The sequence below is a fragment of the Anopheles merus genome, chromosome 3L, assembly GCF_017562075.2.
Source record: "Anopheles merus strain MAF chromosome 3L, AmerM5.1, whole genome shotgun sequence".
NCBI classification, from domain to species: domain Eukaryota; kingdom Metazoa; phylum Arthropoda; class Insecta; order Diptera; family Culicidae; genus Anopheles; species Anopheles merus.
The window spans coordinates 31,662,794-31,680,806 of NC_054085.1; the positions used below are offsets into that span (position 1 = coordinate 31,662,794).

The window sequence follows — 18,013 nt, forward strand, 5'->3', positions numbered from 1 at the left end:
CCCCCCGATCGACCATCAGCTGTTATCACTGACTGGGCTGGTAAAACCCACAACCCAATGCCGGCAAGGAGAACAATTCATTAATCTGTCCCGCTTCAGTGTATTCTCAAGCATAATGAGGGAAAGGTGGTGTTTCGCAATGGATCGGATCGTTTTGGTTGCGCTAGTAGCGGGATGTTTGCTGGTAGCGGTCGCTGCACAGGCGGACTACATCCAACAAGAGGTATGGATTTCCCCTACTTTGGTAGACAAAAAACCCCCTCTCCTTTGCTTTGCTGGGTAAATCCAACTGTCGCGTTGTAACCGTTCGTATCTGTATCTTCGCAGCAATGTGTTACCGCCAGCAACAGAGCAGGCTACTGTATGACGAAGGCAGAATGTCCCGATCAGGAGCAAGTGGATCTACGGGCGGCAACTTGCAGCGATGCTACGCATTACTGTTGTCCGGACCGGAACGAGCAGCTGCCGTCGAGGAACAGACCGAAGCTGCTCACCCAGTGCGACAGTAACAGAGGGTACTGCGTAAAAGGTGACGCGTGCAGCGTGCGTACCTTCCGCTTGCGTTCGAACAGATGTCCTGCGTACGAGGAGGTTTGCTGTCCGAAAAGTGCGTTTGCGGAGGAGTTCCACGCAACGCAGGTAGCGAAACACGACCTATCGATGGATGCGACTACCAGTACTACTTCTACTACGACGACTACTACGACGACGTCTACTACTACAACTACTACTACTACTACTACTACTCCAAATCCTGTTGATGAATCAGATCAAATCTTGGAGATACAAGCAAGCACTACACCCGTGTCGGCTACTACTGCAAATTCATTGGGAACATCACTCGATGCACAGAGCAGTGAAGGCACTGGGGCCTCCGAACCTACGAAACTCCCGCTTCCCCTCCGTCCGATCACTCCCGATCAACAGACGGTGGAGTCTACCGATGTGACGAATGCCACCGATTCTAACGAGAATTCGGCAACACCGACTACCAACACCTCGGATGCACAACTCGACCTCACCTCATCTGCCGAATCCAACGACATCGTTACATCAATAATCGATACTGCGTTAGTGGATGATAATTCCCTGCAAGAAACGGACACAACCACCATCCCTGTCATATCACCAAACGCCGCCCATCCACCGCAAACTCCTGCCCTAATGGCTCAATTCACCCCGGAAAGCTTCTCCTACCAGGACTGCGGCCAGCTCAATCTGAACGGTGTCGTGGAACGCACGATCAATGAAGATTTTCGTGCAGAATATGGCGAGTTCCCGTGGATGGTGGCACTGTTCCAGCTGCCGGAGCAGCGCTACTGCTGCAATGGGGCACTGATCGACCCGAAAGCCATCCTAACAACGGCACACTGTGTGACGAACTGTGGTGGCCGTGCGGCTAACATTATGGTACGGTTCGGTGAGTGGAACATGAGCTCGACGCATGAAATGGCAATTTCACGTGAGGATATTGGAGTGAAAAGCGTTCACCAACATCCCCGATACAGCCCTTCTGCCCTTCTTAACAACATTGCCGTGCTGGAGCTAGCCCAATCGGTACAATATCAAGCGACGATACAACCGGTGTGTCTGCCGTCGGCCAACCAACCACTTCGGGCGATGGAGAACATGATCGCCACAGGCTGGGGCAGAGCGATGGAAGAGAACGCACCACCGACGCAGATATTGAAACGGCTCGATCTACAGCGCATGGAACCGAGCATTTGTCGGGAGGCGCTGAGACGGGTGCGGCGACCGTATCCCTTCATACTGGACAACAGCTTCGTATGCAGCACCACCAACCATGGCGACCAGGAAAGACCTTGTGATGGAGATGCCGGTGCTCCGGTTGTGGTGGAACTACCCGGGACGACTAATCGATACTACCTGCACGGGCTGGTATCGTGGGGATATGGTTGCCATCAGAAGCAGATACCTTATACCGTGCTGACAAAGGTGGTCCATTTCCGGGAGTGGATCGATCGTATCGTTTTAGGCTTTAAAAAGAAGGTCAAAAAGGGACACTCCAAACAGCGTGACTAGTGTCGTCCTCGTGGTGGTGGAACATTCTTTACAAGTTAGTTGCGCTCAACTTCAATAAAAACGTACAACATTTTCCATAAACATCCACTTTATTCTTCGTCACTGCTCTGATCTACGACATTCTGTTGCTGCTGCCCCTCCAGCAGCTCCTTCTCGTACGTGTAGCTCCAAATGTTGAGATCTTCACCCTTTATCACGCCATCGATCCAGTCGCGATGGTACGCAACATTCGTTAGGACCGTCGGTGTAGCCTGCTTGTTGCAGTCGTAGCCCCACGAGCTAAGCCCGACCAGGTAGTACCGTTCGCTACCAGGCACCGTCTCCATCATGTACGGTGAGCCCGTATCGCCCCGGCACGGCAACATCTCCGCGTCCTGTGCCGTGGTGCAGAGAAAGCTCGAATGCAGCTGAAACCGGCGTCCCATCAGCTTGCGCAGCGTCTGCTGACACAGCTCGTGGGACAGATGGTGCAGTAGCGCCTTCTTCAGGATCGTCTGGGGAAGCTTCCGCGGCACGACAAAGTTCGGTACCTCGCCCCATCCGACACCGGTCACGTCGGTACCCATCGAGGGAATCATGCCGGCCGGTGGCAAACACACCACCCCGACCGTGTGATTCAGCTCGACCGTGTCGCGCAAGATGACGATCGCGATATCGTTGACCTTGCTTGTCATACTGTACTGCGGGTGCAGGTAGATCCTCTCCATCTCGCTGTCGATGTGCGGTATCGGTTCGCGCACCGTACTCATGTCCCATTCACCGAGCCGCACCACCAGCAAGGACACATCCGACCGGTACGGGTGCAGGCAGCTGGCCGTGGTGAGTACGGCAGCCCGATCGATCAGCGCACCGCCGCACAGGTACTTGAGCGCACTTTCCGTCTTCGTGCGAGCAAATATGGCCACCGTCCAGGGGTATTCCCCGTACTCGGACTCGCTGAACTGATTGTTCTCGATCGTGAAGATCACACCGTGCGGATTCCGGTGGCCACAACCCTCGATCTCGTACGGTGGGATGTGTACCGGTGGTCTTTTCGACGCTTGCTGAGTATCGTTTGCATCTCCGTCATCCGTTGTTGTAGGTGACGCTGTTGACGATGGAGGAACAATCGTTACTTGATCCTCATCGCCGTCCGTGATCGTCGGGACGGTAGTAGCCTGTTTCGGCTCCGCACAACACTGCATCAAATGATCATTGCAGTCATCCAGTGGATGTCTGATATCGATGATATTCTCTCCCGAATGACTAACCACACCGTCCGTGCACTGATATTGATACACGCAGATGCCATCCTCGCCCTTGCTCGTGGTGCAGAACTACAACGATTAATTCGCACAAATTAATTAAGCCTTTGTTAGTGATCTTGCATCATCTACCTACCTGTTCACTGTTGGTGCTCACTTCGACGTTCTGTGCCACAATTCCAGCCGCCAAGCACAACGCCGAAACAGTCCACCACATCAATGACGCCATATTGTTTGTGCGCGAGAAGGTTTTGCAAGAGTGCTTCCTATCCGCAAGCCACAAATGGCACGAATGAGGCACTGCTTGGTATAGTGCATGCCGTTTCTGTTATCAGCCACAGGGCAGGGCTGTGTGTTGGTAACCTTTGGAAGCCTGTAGGTCTTCTCGGTGGGATTCCCCACTGATCGTGCAGTGTTTGTTTTTTTTTCAATAAACTGGTATAAACTCCCAGAGATACGTTTGTTTTCCAAGAAAGTATCAAGAGTCATACAGTGGCTCACTAAATGTTACATACAATATGTTCGTAGTTCTCGTAGCCAGTTCTCAAGTTCGACTTAAATTGTTGATACAAATCAATGGAAAATCTTTCCATTGATTTGCATCTATTCTAGGGAGAACCTCTGAGCAAAGCATTGGCTTTAAACTAAGAACGCTATCTTACTTTGACTCAGTTATATTTAAGCCAAAAATGACGAACGAAAAATGATTGTTTAGGCTTATCTTTAGCTAAACAAGTTGTCGCTCTATGGCCCGACACCTACATGGATGTATCACTTTTCCATTGCCCCATTGCTTTATCTCTCCGGATGATTTTGGCGATTCATCACTCCGGGCAGCTTTATCCCTCCGATCGACTCCAATTCCGGATGACTCCAACTCCTGATGACTAAAACTCCTTATGATTCCAATTCCGGATGACTCCAACTCCGGATGACTCCAACTCTGGATGACTCCAACTCCGGATGACTCCAACTCCGGATGACTTCAATTCTAGATGACTCCAACTCTGGATGACTTCAAATTCGGATGACTTCAACTCCGGACGACTCTGACACCGGGCGGAACTAGTGGTTGCGATTTTACCGGAGTCGGAACCCCTCCTCATTGCACACCTATTTTGCATTGAGTGAATCAATAATCCAATTATCAAATGAAATCACACCATAGTGGTCGCAAAAAAGTAGAAAGCTGTTTAGACAATTAACAGTTTACGGACAGTACAAAATCATCTTAGATTGAAAATCCTATGCAAGCTGTAACATCATTTTAGAAAGCCACTGTATGCATGCAGATCTACAAATGTACAGCTTCCCAGTGTAAATCCACGGCTGTTGTACATGTTGCAATGTCTTCCCAATCGCTTGCATGTAATCGTCCGCTTGATAAGTATTGACCTTTTCTCCGTCAGCGAGGTTGGGAATTCCCCCACGCTATCGGCTGCCGCGCTCACAGTGCACACTGGAATATTGCTGCTGTCAATCTACCACTAGCCGCGATTAACTTTCAGCCAATCAAGGCGGCTGTGCGATCAAAGTCGGCCTGGCACCGCTTGCACACTTGGCTGCGCTTTCCCAAAACTGGCAATGTGACCACAGTGTGTGAGTGCTGCTGTTGCGTACCCAAGCGGGCAGCAGCAAGTATGGCGTACTGAAGTGTAATTCACCGCCGTGGTACTAAACGTTCTTGGACATTCGTATCGGTTAGGTTTCCCTCTTTTCTTGATGGCTTTTTCACTCGGAATTGGCACCCGCACCACTGACAGCAAACGATGCTTAGTGTTGGTGGTGGTGCTGCTGACTGTGCTGGCCTGCCTACCATCCTCGGTAGAGGGAAAATTTCGACGCTGCAACAACAATAAGGGTATTTGCGTGTCGCGCGAACAGTGCCTGAACGGGCAGATCAACACAGTGGGCCATACGCAGATCGAGCCGCGCCTGCTGGACGACGATTTCGACGAGTGCGATGTGTACGGTATGCAGTGCTGCAACCTACCGAGCACCAGCGTGCCGGCCGACAGTGACGAGGAGGAGGAAGAGGAGGACGAGAAGGAGGGCAAGGTGACGACCACCACGACGGAAGAGCCGGACGATCCGGACTGGAGTCGGCAGTGCGGCCAGCGGACGGACGTTACGGAGCGGGCCGACCAGGACGGTGAGACGAATCGCTTCGAGTTCCCGTGGAGTGTGGCGTTGTTTAGCAAGGCGCAATTTTTTGGCAAAGTGCGCAAAGAGTTCCTGTGCGGTGGGACGCTGATCGACGACTACCTGGTGCTGACGGCGGCCCGGTGCGTTAATCAGAAGGATCGCAACACGCTCGTGGTGCAGCTGGGCCGTTGGGACTTGGACGCCGGGATGGAGTCACGCATGCAGGTAAGAACAAAGATCACGATTCGTTAACGTTCACTTTTTAATGGATTTATTTTTTCGTAGGAAATAGCCGTAGAGGAGCTTATCATCCATCGGGGCTACGTGCTGTCAAGCCATCTGCACAACGTCGCCCTGCTCGTACTAGCCAACGGCGCACAGCTTGGCCGGGCGGCCAATCGGGTCTGCCTGCCCGACCATAGCGTACAGTTCGGGCCGGACACCCTGTGCTACGTCGTCGGCTGGAGCAACTCACCGTCACCGAACACGGCCAACCGACAGCTGAAGCTCCGGTCAATGGTTGCGCCCGTGCAGGAGTGTACGACCGCGATCAGGCGTTCCACGGGCGCGTGGGATTTCCGGCTGCTCAGCGAGAACATCTGCACCACCTACCTGGACGATACGGTGCCGTGTGAGCGGGCACCCGGGTCGGGGTTCGTGTGCGAATCGCCCACCCTACCCGGGCAGTACTTTCTGGTGGGCATCGCGTCGTACGCAGTGCGCCAGTGCCACAAGTACCGGGCGCACGATGTGTTTGTGCACGTGCCCGATTACATTGCGTGGATTGACGGCCATGTGGTGAATCAGAGCCGGCAGACGAGCTTCTATCGGCCCGATCCGACCAGCTTCGATTAGACGTAGGTCTGTGCAGGCGAGGATTTAGCGAATAAATGATTCTTAAGGTGCATAATCTTTGAAATGCGTGCTATTTTTTGTAATTTTGGAATTCCAAATTCACTATGTGCTTAAATTATGATTGAGGGTCACTGATAGTCCTTAAGCGCGGTCCCGTGGTACAGTCGTCAACTCGAACGACTCAATAACATGCCCGTTAGGAGTTCAAGCCTAGAATGGACCGGACCGTCTGACCCCTTAGCAAGGATTGATTTATCCTGCTGCGTGGCACTGAACAAGTCTCGCGAGCCTATATAGGCCAGCATGTCCGCGTAGGACGTTACGCCAAATAGAAGAATAAGTCCCTAAGCCCATAGAGGTTTAAGACAGACCACTAGACTGACCACGAACCACTGCCCACAAACAATAACACAAGCCTTATTATTCTAGTTAATTTATTGTCTCATCCATATTTCCCATCCCAAAACCCCATTCCCGATCACGTTCGCTGCCGATCGAGGAACGGGATTTTGCGAGCGGCGCGTCTAAGTGTAGAGGTAGAAGCTGTCAGTAATATTACGCTGCCGCAGATGATCGTCGATCCATCCGCGGAACATTGGCACGTTCACGTACACCCCGGGGATGCCATCCTCGCCACACCCAATGCCCCACGCCACCATACCGGCCTGGTAGTAGTGGTTGACCGACCCCGGAATCGGACAGATCAGTGGCGACCCACCGTCGCCCTTGCACGTATCGCGGCCCTTCTCACCGCCGGCGCAGATGAAGCTCGAGTGCAGCTTGAACCGCCGGCCGAGGCGCGTCGTACGCAGCGCCTTCTGGCACTCTTCGTTCGGCATAATGGGCAGCTCGATCTTCTTCAGTATCACCTGGTACGTGCCCTGCTTGCCGAACACATCCTTGCCCCAGCCGCTGGCGAAGCAGCGCGACATGTCGAAGTTGTGGTTCGCCGGCGGCAGACAGATCGTGTTGACCGTCTCCATCAGATCGGCCGGCTTGTCCAGGAACAGCAGGGCAACGTCGTTAAACAGACCACCCTTGTAGAACTCGGCGTGCGAAACGATCTCCACCACGTTACGATCCTGCGCCAAAGAGAAGATCCCTCGTTAGTGAACGGGTGTTAAAGACTGATCGCTGATCGTAACGTACCTGATAGTCAAACATTTCATTCTTGGTCTGCGTGTCCCACTCGCCCAGTCGCACCTTCACCTCCTCGATCTTTCGGTTCTGCACGCAGTGAGCCGCCGTCAGGACGACCGACGGGTGAATGAGGGAACCGCCACACTGGTACACGTTGATCACTTGGTCCAGCGCTTTCTCCTCCTTCAGGATGGCCACCATCCACGGGAACTCACCGTACTCCGATTCGCCGTCGTTGTCGCCGGTAATGCGGAAGCCCACACCGTCCACATTGCGCAGGCCACACTTTTGCGGCACGCTGACCGTCTTGTCCAGCGGGTTCTGCGTACCGGTTCCGACTTTATCTGTATGAATGGGATGCGTGATTAGTGCTGCTGGAAGGGTGGGTTTCCCGTCATTGGTTAATGATTTGCAAGCAAGCAGAGGTTAGTAAGGGTTAGTTAGGGCACAAAAAAGCTACCTGGTTGAGTACCCTTCACACCACCACCTGGGTTATATCCACCACCAGTGCCGGGGTGTTTAGCACCGCCCGGACCCCCATGATGTTGTCCAGCTCCACCCGGTTGCTTTCCTGGTGTCGGGCTCGCCTCTTTGTCGGGAGCTGCCAGCCCAATGACACTAGGCTGTCCACCCTGTGGTCCCGGTTGCACTTGACCCGGTCCGCCCGGTGGACTGGTAGCACCAGCTGCTCCAGGTCCAGGTTGACCGACTGCTGGACTACCTCCGGCACCACCAGTTCCTCCAGGAATTTGTTGTCCTGGTTTTGGAGCACCTCCAGCACCAGTTCCAGGACCGCCTGCACCACCCGCACCTTGTTGGTCAGGCTTTGGAGTTGGAACGCCTCCTGCACCTGATCCAAGACCTCCCACACCTCCAGTGCCTGTTCCAGGTCCGCCAGCACCTCCCGCACCTTGTTGTCCAGGCTTTGGAGTTGGAGCACCTCCTGCACCAGCGCCTCCTGCACCTGCACCTCCCGCACCTTGTTGTCCAGGCTTTGGAGTTGGAGCACCACCTTCACCTCCAACACCACCTCCAAGTCCTCCAGCACCTCCAGGCTTTTGAGTGGATGCACCACTTGCACCAGTTCCAGTGGGTCCAGCACCTCCAGCACCACCAGGCTTTTGTGTTGGAACGCCTCCAACCCCTGTTCCAGCACCTCCGATACCTCCCGTTCCTTGCTGTCCAGCTCCAGTTCCACCAACTGGTGTGCCAGTGCCTCCTTGCTGCGGTTTACCGGTACCCGGTTGCCCAGCGGTGGGACCTGATCCTAAATCCGAAGCAGGGGGACCACCACCCTGCACTTGCGGTACCTGTTCACGATCCTTCACCTGATTCGCGGAAATACCTCCGAGACCACCGGGAATCAGATCCGCACCGGCCAGCACCGTCTGCTCGTCGCTTTCGGAGCCAGACGTCGAGCAGGAGCTGTCACCCCGACAGCCCCCATGACCCTGTCCGTGTCCGTGTCCATGCCCATGGCCCTGACCCTGTCCATGAGGTTTACCATAACCACCACCACCAGTGCTACCACCACCCAATCCACCGGCAGGACCACCGGCACCCGCAGGCTTATTACCGGTGCCCAAGTTTCCTGGTCCGCTGGGAGTTGTCGGCACCTGGCCCGTTCCCTGGCCGGGTGGAACGGATCCCGCTCCTGCGGGGCCAGGGTTAGGGACGGTAACAGAAACCGAATCGGATCCCCCTGGCACCGGCACCGGCACGGGGCTGGGCCCAGGTATGGAGGGCGGCGGAGCTACCACCTCGTCCTCGTCGCCCTCCGGATATGGGCAGCACTTGAGCAGATAGTCCTCGCACTCATTTTCCGGGTTGAAGCGAATGTCGATGATATTGGCACCGTCCGTGTTCAGCTCGCCGTTCGGGCAAAGGTGAAGCTTCACGCACTCACCGCCGGTACATTTCTAAAAGGAAGAAAGCAGAATGCAATCAAGCGGCTTTAGAACCGGTCGAACACGTAAGACGAATCGCGAGATAAGAGAGTGCTTGTCTGTGTGTTTGTGTGTGTGTGTGTGTGCGCGCGCAAAACGGTGTTGAATCTCGCGGATTCTTTTTTAGGATGTTTATGACTAGCTAGCGAAAGCGGTTGTGCTACTTACGATAACCTCCTCATCTTCGGATCGCACCAGAACCAGGCACAGACCGACCAGCAGTAGTAGTAGCCCCTGTCGCCACAGCATCGTGTGATCGAGGCGCGATCAAACGCGATCTAACGGGAATGTACGGGAAGGTGAGAAGAATACAAAATCACACTAATTAGAACGTGTTCAGCACAGAAAGATCACTGCTAAAAGGAATCGATCACTCGATCGTACGTGTGCGCTGTCTACTGCGCCGTGTAATTAATGCGTTTGAATCGTACATTAGCACGTTTCGCTTTACTTTCACGGTTTTTGGGGGATTCACCTTCCACCTTACCTTGCGAAACCGTACGGTCTTAACGAATCTTATGCGCGCAATCTTCTCCACCTGCAATTCGCTACAATGTGAATGGGTATTTGTAACAAAAGTGCTGAACGCACGCACTTTAGGCTGGACTGAAACTTTCCCCAACCGCTTCCCAGTGCGGTTCGGCTCGAACTGATGCTACCGAGCGCTGGACCATTGCCTCGAAACCGCGACGCAATCGGTTGGCATGAACATCGCAAAGGTCTACCCGCCCTGAAGCCCAAGCAAACCGATCGCGGGTTTGCCCCACCACCCAATCGCGGGACCAGTTCGCGACAATCGGAACCCGAACGTTGAATCTCTGTGTGTGAGTGTGTGTACAATCTGCTCCCTTCGGATGGCTTATTTCGCCTGAGGCATGGAGTTCCGAATGCATCATGTGTATAAGACGCTACTGAAAACAAAACAAGACAACATGAAACGGATAAAAAAAGCTGGATTCTGGATGTAATGCTTTACGCATACAAAGGTGCGTTCTGATTGACGATATCGCGAAACAAAGAACTGCGATCTGCGCGTCAGAACCGGCAGCATCAAACGAGCATCGATCCGGGTGGAGGAAACTCAATACTCTTTCCTCGAAGGATCGTAATTCGGTAGAACAGTAGAATGGGGTCTGGAGTTGAGACCTTAATCGAGTTAGGCGTGCTCTAATCTTCGCGTTCTGGCTAGTGGTGGCACTGCGAGCAGATTTCATTGTTTGTTTTGCTTACCACCGACCTTCGCTGATGAACCCAATCAAGAGGTAGGGTGTGTATGTGTGTTATTTAACATTTCGTGACCGCTTAAACGTTGATAATGTACAACCCAGCTGCTGCGTCCCGGTAAGGTGGAACGATGCTTCAGGGAGTAGCAATGCTACAATCGTATCTCATCGCACAAGCAAACACTCCCTTTGGCCGTTGAGTGAAATCGTGTGCCGAGATAGGGCTCGAGGGAAGTTGGCTGGGAAAACCTGGAATAATTATGTTCCAACACAATCCAACCGGAAAGATGCTCCGTACTTTCCCAGCAAAATCGAAATCGAACCCGGGCTAAAATTGGGTTTTCTGTGTTTATGGAGCGGGATTTCAGGTTTGAAGGCTATTTCCTGGATTTGTTTGCTGGACAAGGATTTTTAAGTTGCGCAGCAACATTAGTCTAAGTAGCTATTGTAATAGATCACATGTATCATGCTTCTTTCACCGTGATCTTGCTTTACTCTGTGCTAAGCAAGTTGACTGTTGCTAACGTTCTGTGTTGGTTAATTGAGGACTCATCTGAAGGGATTTTATTATGATGTGGAAACTTCAGTGCTGAAGCTAGAATACTCCCAATTCATTCAAACTATGAAAATGACTTCAAACTTCTTAATTGTTTAATTCATTAATGATCTATCTTCGGCGTCGCATTGTATTCTTCTATATGCTGAAGACGTGAACGTTTATTACGGAATAAATAACCTACCATTCGTGACTTTGACATCACCCTACTTGATCATAAACTAAATTGCAACGATCACTACTTAGCTGTGATCGACAAGGCCAATCGAACGTTAGGCCAATCGAAATGTATACGCCCCTAAAAGAGCCCTTCGTGCATGTGACACATTCCGGCTTACCATCTCCAGCAATGTTTATGCCATGCCCTTATAACCGCTATGCACAAAATGTTTAATAAGTTTAGCTCGTATCACGACTACTATCGCTTCAATCGGCGGATGTTAGTAGCCCTTACAGTCTGAATTCTCGCCGACACCATCGTTATTAGTGCGCCGAAATTCCATCAATCCTTACAGGTCTATATTGTCGTAAAGATAGCGTAAAGATGAAGACGATGAAGATGAATTCCCTACCTAACAGAGGCCTTTTACGGTGATATACTACATCAGCAAGAAACTGCTTCTAAAGAAGATATCTGGTGGCAGAAGAGTTTAATTAGCCTTGTGTGGACCTAACTTCAACGTTCACGAGGAAACTTGCAGTCACAGCGGAGAAAGACGAAGATAAGTGTGTTGAATTTGATAAACTATAAACCAATGCTCCACATTTCGATAGGTATTTGATGAGATTATGTGAATTGTGAAACAATTCAAATGCCCTTCCATTCGAGCACGAAACAGACCTTAATGTGGGATATCGCACTGCACCACCGACAAACTGGTTTCTCTTTTTAGACTCACAACGCACTATCTCTCTCCGTTTCTCTGGAAAGCTAGAGATAACAGGACCGCTTCAAAGTGCGATCCAATGGAGACTGATTCGAATGATCGCAAAATTCCTCACCTCCTCATCGCCGTACAGTGGAAAATTTGTAAGCTCTAGCTTAGCCTCTCTCTCTGCGATCGTACGTTTTTAGCCACACAGCATTTAGGTGTTTATGTATCTGTCAAATAAGACGATTTTGATTAGTGTTCTTCTAAAAGCCACCAAATTTATTCCATATCTATGCTGAGCTTAAGCTTACATCAATATGAGTGCAAATAATATTCTTTGGAAGTATTTTCTTTTTATTCCTGATAACACTCCTGTACTAACCGGATGCTTGGTACTATGCAACCGAATGAAAAAGGAAAGTAATTTAATTAATGAAAAAGGAAAGTTAACTCCCCTAACGATCGTACTCATTCCTGTCCGTACTGGTAGTAATCAATAGCGAGATTGCGTTTCCGCAGTTGCTCATCGATCCATTCACGGAACAGTGCCACATTCACGTACACCCCAGGTACACCTTCTTTGCCACAGTTAATGCCCCACGCCACTATACCGGCCTGATAGTAGCCGTTTGCCACGCCAGGGATCGGGCAGACGAGCGGCGACCCACCATCGCCCTTGCATGTGTCGCGGCCCTTCTCACCCCCGGCGCAGATGAAACTCTCGTGCAGCTTAAACCGCCGTCCGAGGTGCGTCATACGTAACGCCCGCTGACAAGCGCCCCGTGGCACCAGAGGCAGCTCGACCTTCTTCAGAATTTCCTGAAAGATGCCCTCGTTGCCAAACACATCCTTGCCCCAGCCGGATGCGACGCAGCGCACTGGATCGAAGGTGTAGTTCGCCGGCGGCAGGCAGATCGTGTTGACCGTCGCCATCAGATCGACCGGTTTGTCCAGGAACAGCAATGCCACGTTGTTCAGTGCGGCTGGCGCGAAAAATTTCTCATGGAAAGCGATCTCCACCACCCTACGATCCTGTGGAAGAAACGACAAATCAATACAATTTTGATGGCATTACTTTGTCCTATAGTCCTACCTGATGCGGGAATGGTTCCTTCCAGCTGCGGGTGTCCCACTCGCCAAGCCGCACTTTGAGCGCGGTGATCGTACTGTTTTGTACGCAGTGTGCCGCCGTAAGGATGACGGACGGATGGATGAGCGATCCTCCGCACATGTAGGTGTTTATCATTTGGTCCAGTGCCTTTTGCTCCTCAAGGATGGCCGCCATCCACGGGAACTCACCGTACTCCGATTCACCTTTATAGTTGTCGGTGATGCTAAACTTGACACCGTTCGAATTGCGCACACCGCATGTTTGTTGGGAGCCAGTAGCTGATGCTGTCGGAGACCGGTTCGTTGCAGCTTTGAGATTTTCTGGAAACATTGCAAAAGAATATGTATCTGTTTCTTCCCAGATTTGGCGGGTCGGATTTCGTAATCGACTACAGACTAGATTGCAAAATTGGTTTCAGAATTGATTCCGGAAGCGAAATCGGAATTGGCATTGCTACCACATACGGAATCAAAAACCGATGGTACTGATTCTGCACTTCCACCACTACACCAGTAAGATTGGAAGGTCTATTACCCGATTTCACGTTGTTTGCCACACCGGATGACAACAGGTTAGCTCTTTGCGCTGCAACGCTCGGCACTTGCTCGGCAGCCACATTCAACGCTTCCCCAGCACCGTTGCCTGTTGCTGGTGCCTTTAGCAGTTCGCCCAACTCATCCCGCGGCTCATCGTCCTCATCCTTTGGGTAGGGGCAGCACGTTTCCAAATAGCTACATTCGTCCTCGGGATTCAACCGTAGACTGATGACGTATGCACCATTGTCTTCCAGCTCGCCGGATCGACACTTTGCCACTGGTACGCACTCTCCACCGTCACATGGCTGTGAGAGATTAAATAAAGGCAAGTGAAGCAACACTGCAAACCGCTTAGGACTTGCACCACTTACCTTAGCTTCTTCACTCTCACCATGCGCCAGTAGCAGGCAGGAAGCTAGCGTTAGCCCGATACGCCACCAAAGCATCATTATCAGACCGGAAGAGTTCTGTCACTGGAATAGAGACAGCAATGTAAGGACAAAAAAACCACAACATTTATATTTCGATTGAAGCGTAAGCACCTACTAGGCCATCAAACGGAATCGAGCCTCGCAAGTCTGTATTAGAGGTGGGAGCTCGGAATCGGACCTACCCGATTCCGATTCCGTGTTCGGAATCAACTCCGGAGCCGATTCCGATGCTAAAATCGATTCCGATTCCGGAGTCGATTCCGGAGCCGATTCCGGAGTTGGTTTCGGAGCCGATTGCGGAGTTGAATCCGGAGCTGATTCCGGAGCCGACACTGGAATCGATTCCGGAATTGACTCCGGAATCGATTCCAGGATTGGAATCGGTTCCGGAGTTGACTCCGGAATCAATTCCAGGATCGGAATCGGCTTCGGAATCAGAACTTGACTCCAGAAATGGAATGGTTTGAATTGAAATAAGAAGTGTGGGAAGCGAAATAAGCCCGCGAATTTCCATGCGAATAGATCATTTACAAGTAAATTTTGATTGTTTGTCGTTATCAACACATAGCATCATTGATTCAAACGCCTATTCCTATGAAGATGCCCAAACCGACTCCGTTTCGAAGCCAATTCTGATTTCGGAGTCAATTCCGATGTTGGAACCGATTTTGATTCCGGATCCAATTCCGGAACCGATTCCGATTCCGGAGCTGATTCTGATTCCGGAGCCGATTCCGGAACCAATTCCGGATTCAATTCCGATACCGGAGCCGATTCCGGAACTAATTCCGGAGCCGATTCCGGAACCTATTTCGGAGCCGATTCCGAAGTTGGTTCCGGAGCCGATTCCGAAATTGGTTCCGGAATCGATTCTGGAAACTGATTCCGGACCTACTATCCGGAATCTTCATTTTCCCCATCACTAGTCTGTATAGGAGACACCATTACCGCGTAGGTCGTTACACCAAATAGAAGAAGAAAGCTCTGTAGTCCCATGGAATACTGCCTGCTAGAGCCATGAAGCTCTCGATTTTTTTTTAATTCAGATTTAATTTTTCAATTCAATTTTTTTAAATCATTGAAAATACCGCTGACACTACACCGTACACCGTTTTGCTGACACTACACCGTAAGTCGCATTCGTTAAGTGAGTTACCATCAAAGCCTGGAGAGCGCTCAGGCGGGGCACTCATCTGGGTATGGCATATGGGTGACGTCCTCCTTGATAAGCTCAAGCGCTTATACTTAGAAGTGCGAGTGAATAGATAAAATGTTGCACCACTAGCATAACACCAGGAAGCGTTAAACGAAGCTTTGACTCGAGGAAAAAGACCAAAATCTTTCCAAAACGAGTTTTTCGCATTGAAATGGAACGCCGTCGAGCGGATTTAGATTCTGGAATTTTCAAGCAAATGCTGAATGTCTGCGGCTAGAATGATAACCACAAAGCAGATAAGTGTGTATCTATGGGCTCGACCAAAACAAGCCCACACATGCAAACGAAATCCTTAAACTAATGTAAAAGCTTCTATTCTCTCACAAATTGCCTATAAATAAGACTGAGTGATCCATTGTTCAGTAAGGAAATGTCTTATAATTATTAATATTATTTAGTTTTAAATAGCAACAAAGAGTACGTAAAATAATCAATCTCATGATATAGAAACTATAAAAATACGGACTATTAGTTGATTTAATAGTTTGAGTTTAGTAAAAATAGTTTTATCATAAAAACATGGGCTTGTATTTTGAAGCTCTGTTGTATTTCAGATTTTGGATTTTTATCGTTCTATTTTTATTTGTAATTTGATTTAGCGCAGGTTTCGCATGCCGCGCGAAGGCCAAACAGTGATTTCTCGCGCTCGCATCAAATATCGAATAGACCACACAAGTTCCAGCGTAACGTACGAGTAGTAGAGTAGGTGGCGTAACGTATCCAAAGCACAACGATTGCTGTCGTTCACTCTCCAAGCTAATTGGCTAACTTACCAAACACGGCTCCAAAACATAAAGCGCGCTCCGAATCAATTACACTAGGTTGATTATAGAAAACTCTAAAAAACTAGAACCGCTTCAAAGCGCGGTCCTGTTGGAACTGATTCGATCGATCGTCAAACTCTGCCGTTCGGTTGTAAATTAGTAAGCTCAAATTCAGCTCCTCTTCTCGAACGTGCGCGATCAACCGGTTGGTGTGTTTTGCTATTCACAGGGTTTACCGAGTCACTTTCATGCTATTCACCGCACGCGTTGTCATTTATCACACATCGTACATTCATCATCTTCCACGTGATAATTGATGCATCCTGGAGCACTGTTAAACTTGGTCCAGCTTGTGGTTTGCAGAAAATCATGCGCTAGAACTGAATAATTATTGGGGTGCAAATTCAACAACTTGCAAGCAGTGAAAGAGACTGTTGACATTGAAAATATGCTCGGCTAACCCTGTACCGGTTTGCCGGTTTTCAAGATAAAACAACAGGTTTTTTAACGTTAGCCGAAATATTCGGAATTCTAATCGGATCAAGGATGCGTATTAGCAGGCGGTGAACCAGTTTGAAGATCGCTTCGATGCTTGATATGTGTCTGCTAAACGAAAACATTACATTTAGCTCTTCGAAAGCATGGTCATTCGGTCTTGATTGTATCTCTGGTTTACAGGGTTTCCCACGATATAATGGTCAGTTCCCATGATATGTGGGTGCGATCCCACGTTTTTTTATCGTATGCCATAGAGTTTTCATTCGTTCCCATAATTTATTGGTATTTTCCAATTGAATATCAATACAATTGGACCAAAAAATCTGGGAAACGGCCAAAAAACCGTGGGAACGCACCAAAAAAAAAAATATGAGAACCTACCAAAAATTGATGGAAACCAACCAATAAATCGTGGGAAACCCTGTAAGATGTTAGTGCACATTTACGTGCTTTTAGGCGGAAGATGGTTATATTGTAGCATTTAAATACAGTCTGTTCCCGAGTTACGCGGTTCTTACTTACTTACGCTGATTCCGAGATAAATATAATCAATATAATTTCCTTCAAGAATTGTCCAATGCATTATAAATTGCATTTTTGTTAATAAATTTAATCTACTTAAAAGCCATATCAGAATGTTCGGCACGAATCATAAATTACCCCCAAATAAGGGCGTTTCAAAATGATTCAAAGCGAAATTTCAGTATTTTCGCAAAAAAAAGCATCACTGTAGTTTTCATGCGAAATGTGGCATAAAATAACACAAGTTTAACTAATAGTGATGATCAATAGGGACAGTATTTTAACATTGTGCAAAACTGAAAATGTGACTTTTTATGCTTGCAGGTCTGACACACACTCACACACACATGATTCATGGCATTGAGGTCTGAATTAAAGGCTGGCTAGATCAGTGTTTTGATGTTCGAGCATCGTTGGCTTACCATTGGTGTAATACTGACGTAAACGGCAAGCAAATACTGCTACTGTAAGGTAAGATGCTGTTGGTTGTGTACGTCCTAGCTAAGCTAAAATGGAGGTTTCTCAATGTTGATCTATACATCTATCATGTCGACGTCCCGGAATAACTACTAAACACTCTCAATCATGGTTGCTGAACATAAGCTCAAACAATCTGTCGGATAATACTATACCCTGTTCTAAAAATCAGCTCGTATTCTCCCGAGTGTTTCTTTTAATGGCTAATATATACAAACTGCACGAGATACAGTGGAGCACAGCGAGCGCCATGGGTGGATCAGGTGTAGCAAGACCTGTTGGAGATTGGGCCTCTAGATGGATGAGAAGCTGCAACCAGGGTCCAAGCATCCAATTGATCGTAATTCGATCCTTAGAGTTTGAGGTTTGAATTCGCCCACTGTGGCATGGAGTGTCTCCCTACTCTACCTTGGGCTTTACCTTAGGCCTCTTTG

At 49.7% G+C, this 18,013-nt stretch overlaps 5 protein-coding genes across 6 annotated transcripts; 2 read left to right on the forward strand and 3 right to left on the reverse strand.

The window, feature by feature from the left end:
- The first annotated feature begins 27 nt into the window (after positions 1-27).
- LOC121598712 (phenoloxidase-activating factor 2-like) lies at positions 28-2,126 on the forward strand. Its single transcript, XM_041925938.1, has 2 exons — positions 28-223; positions 328-2,126. The coding sequence occupies exons 1-2, from the start codon at positions 116-118 to the stop codon at positions 2,041-2,043; spliced, it is 1,824 nt and encodes a 607-aa protein (XP_041781872.1). The 5' UTR covers positions 28-115; the 3' UTR covers positions 2,044-2,126.
- Positions 2,111-4,519, reverse strand: LOC121598714 (phenoloxidase-activating factor 2-like). Its single transcript, XM_041925942.1, has 2 exons — positions 3,424-4,519; positions 2,111-3,359 (listed from the first exon to the last, which is right to left on the reverse strand). The coding sequence occupies exons 1-2, from the start codon at positions 3,514-3,516 to the stop codon at positions 2,133-2,135; spliced, it is 1,320 nt and encodes a 439-aa protein (XP_041781876.1). The 5' UTR covers positions 3,517-4,519; the 3' UTR covers positions 2,111-2,132.
- Positions 4,520-4,703: 184 nt separating this feature from the next.
- Positions 4,704-6,346, forward strand: LOC121598719 (CLIP domain-containing serine protease 14D-like). 2 transcript variants are annotated; one of them, XM_041925952.1, is made up of 3 exons: positions 4,704-4,925; positions 4,993-5,657; positions 5,718-6,346. In XM_041925952.1, the coding sequence occupies exons 2-3, from the start codon at positions 5,010-5,012 to the stop codon at positions 6,285-6,287; spliced, it is 1,218 nt and encodes a 405-aa protein (XP_041781886.1). In that variant the 5' UTR covers positions 4,704-4,925; positions 4,993-5,009; the 3' UTR covers positions 6,288-6,346. The 2 variants fall into 2 exon arrangements, with proteins under 2 accessions (XP_041781886.1, XP_041781885.1); XM_041925951.1 differs by having other exon boundaries at positions 4,706-5,657.
- A 358-nt stretch (positions 6,347-6,704) lies between these two features.
- LOC121598709 (spidroin-2-like) lies at positions 6,705-10,041 on the reverse strand. The gene is made up of 5 exons (XM_041925935.1): positions 9,861-10,041; positions 9,542-9,651; positions 7,888-9,346; positions 7,437-7,771; positions 6,705-7,369 (listed from the first exon to the last, which is right to left on the reverse strand). The coding sequence occupies exons 2-5, from the start codon at positions 9,620-9,622 to the stop codon at positions 6,812-6,814; spliced, it is 2,433 nt and encodes an 810-aa protein (XP_041781869.1). The 5' UTR covers positions 9,623-9,651; positions 9,861-10,041; the 3' UTR covers positions 6,705-6,811.
- Positions 10,042-12,357: 2,316 nt separating this feature from the next.
- Positions 12,358-16,219, reverse strand: LOC121598716 (phenoloxidase-activating factor 2-like). Its single transcript, XM_041925945.1, has 5 exons — positions 16,092-16,219; positions 14,043-14,144; positions 13,670-13,976; positions 13,118-13,455; positions 12,358-13,056 (listed from the first exon to the last, which is right to left on the reverse strand). The coding sequence occupies exons 2-5, from the start codon at positions 14,118-14,120 to the stop codon at positions 12,493-12,495; spliced, it is 1,287 nt and encodes a 428-aa protein (XP_041781879.1). The 5' UTR covers positions 14,121-14,144; positions 16,092-16,219; the 3' UTR covers positions 12,358-12,492.
- Between the last annotated feature and the right edge of the window lie 1,794 nt (positions 16,220-18,013).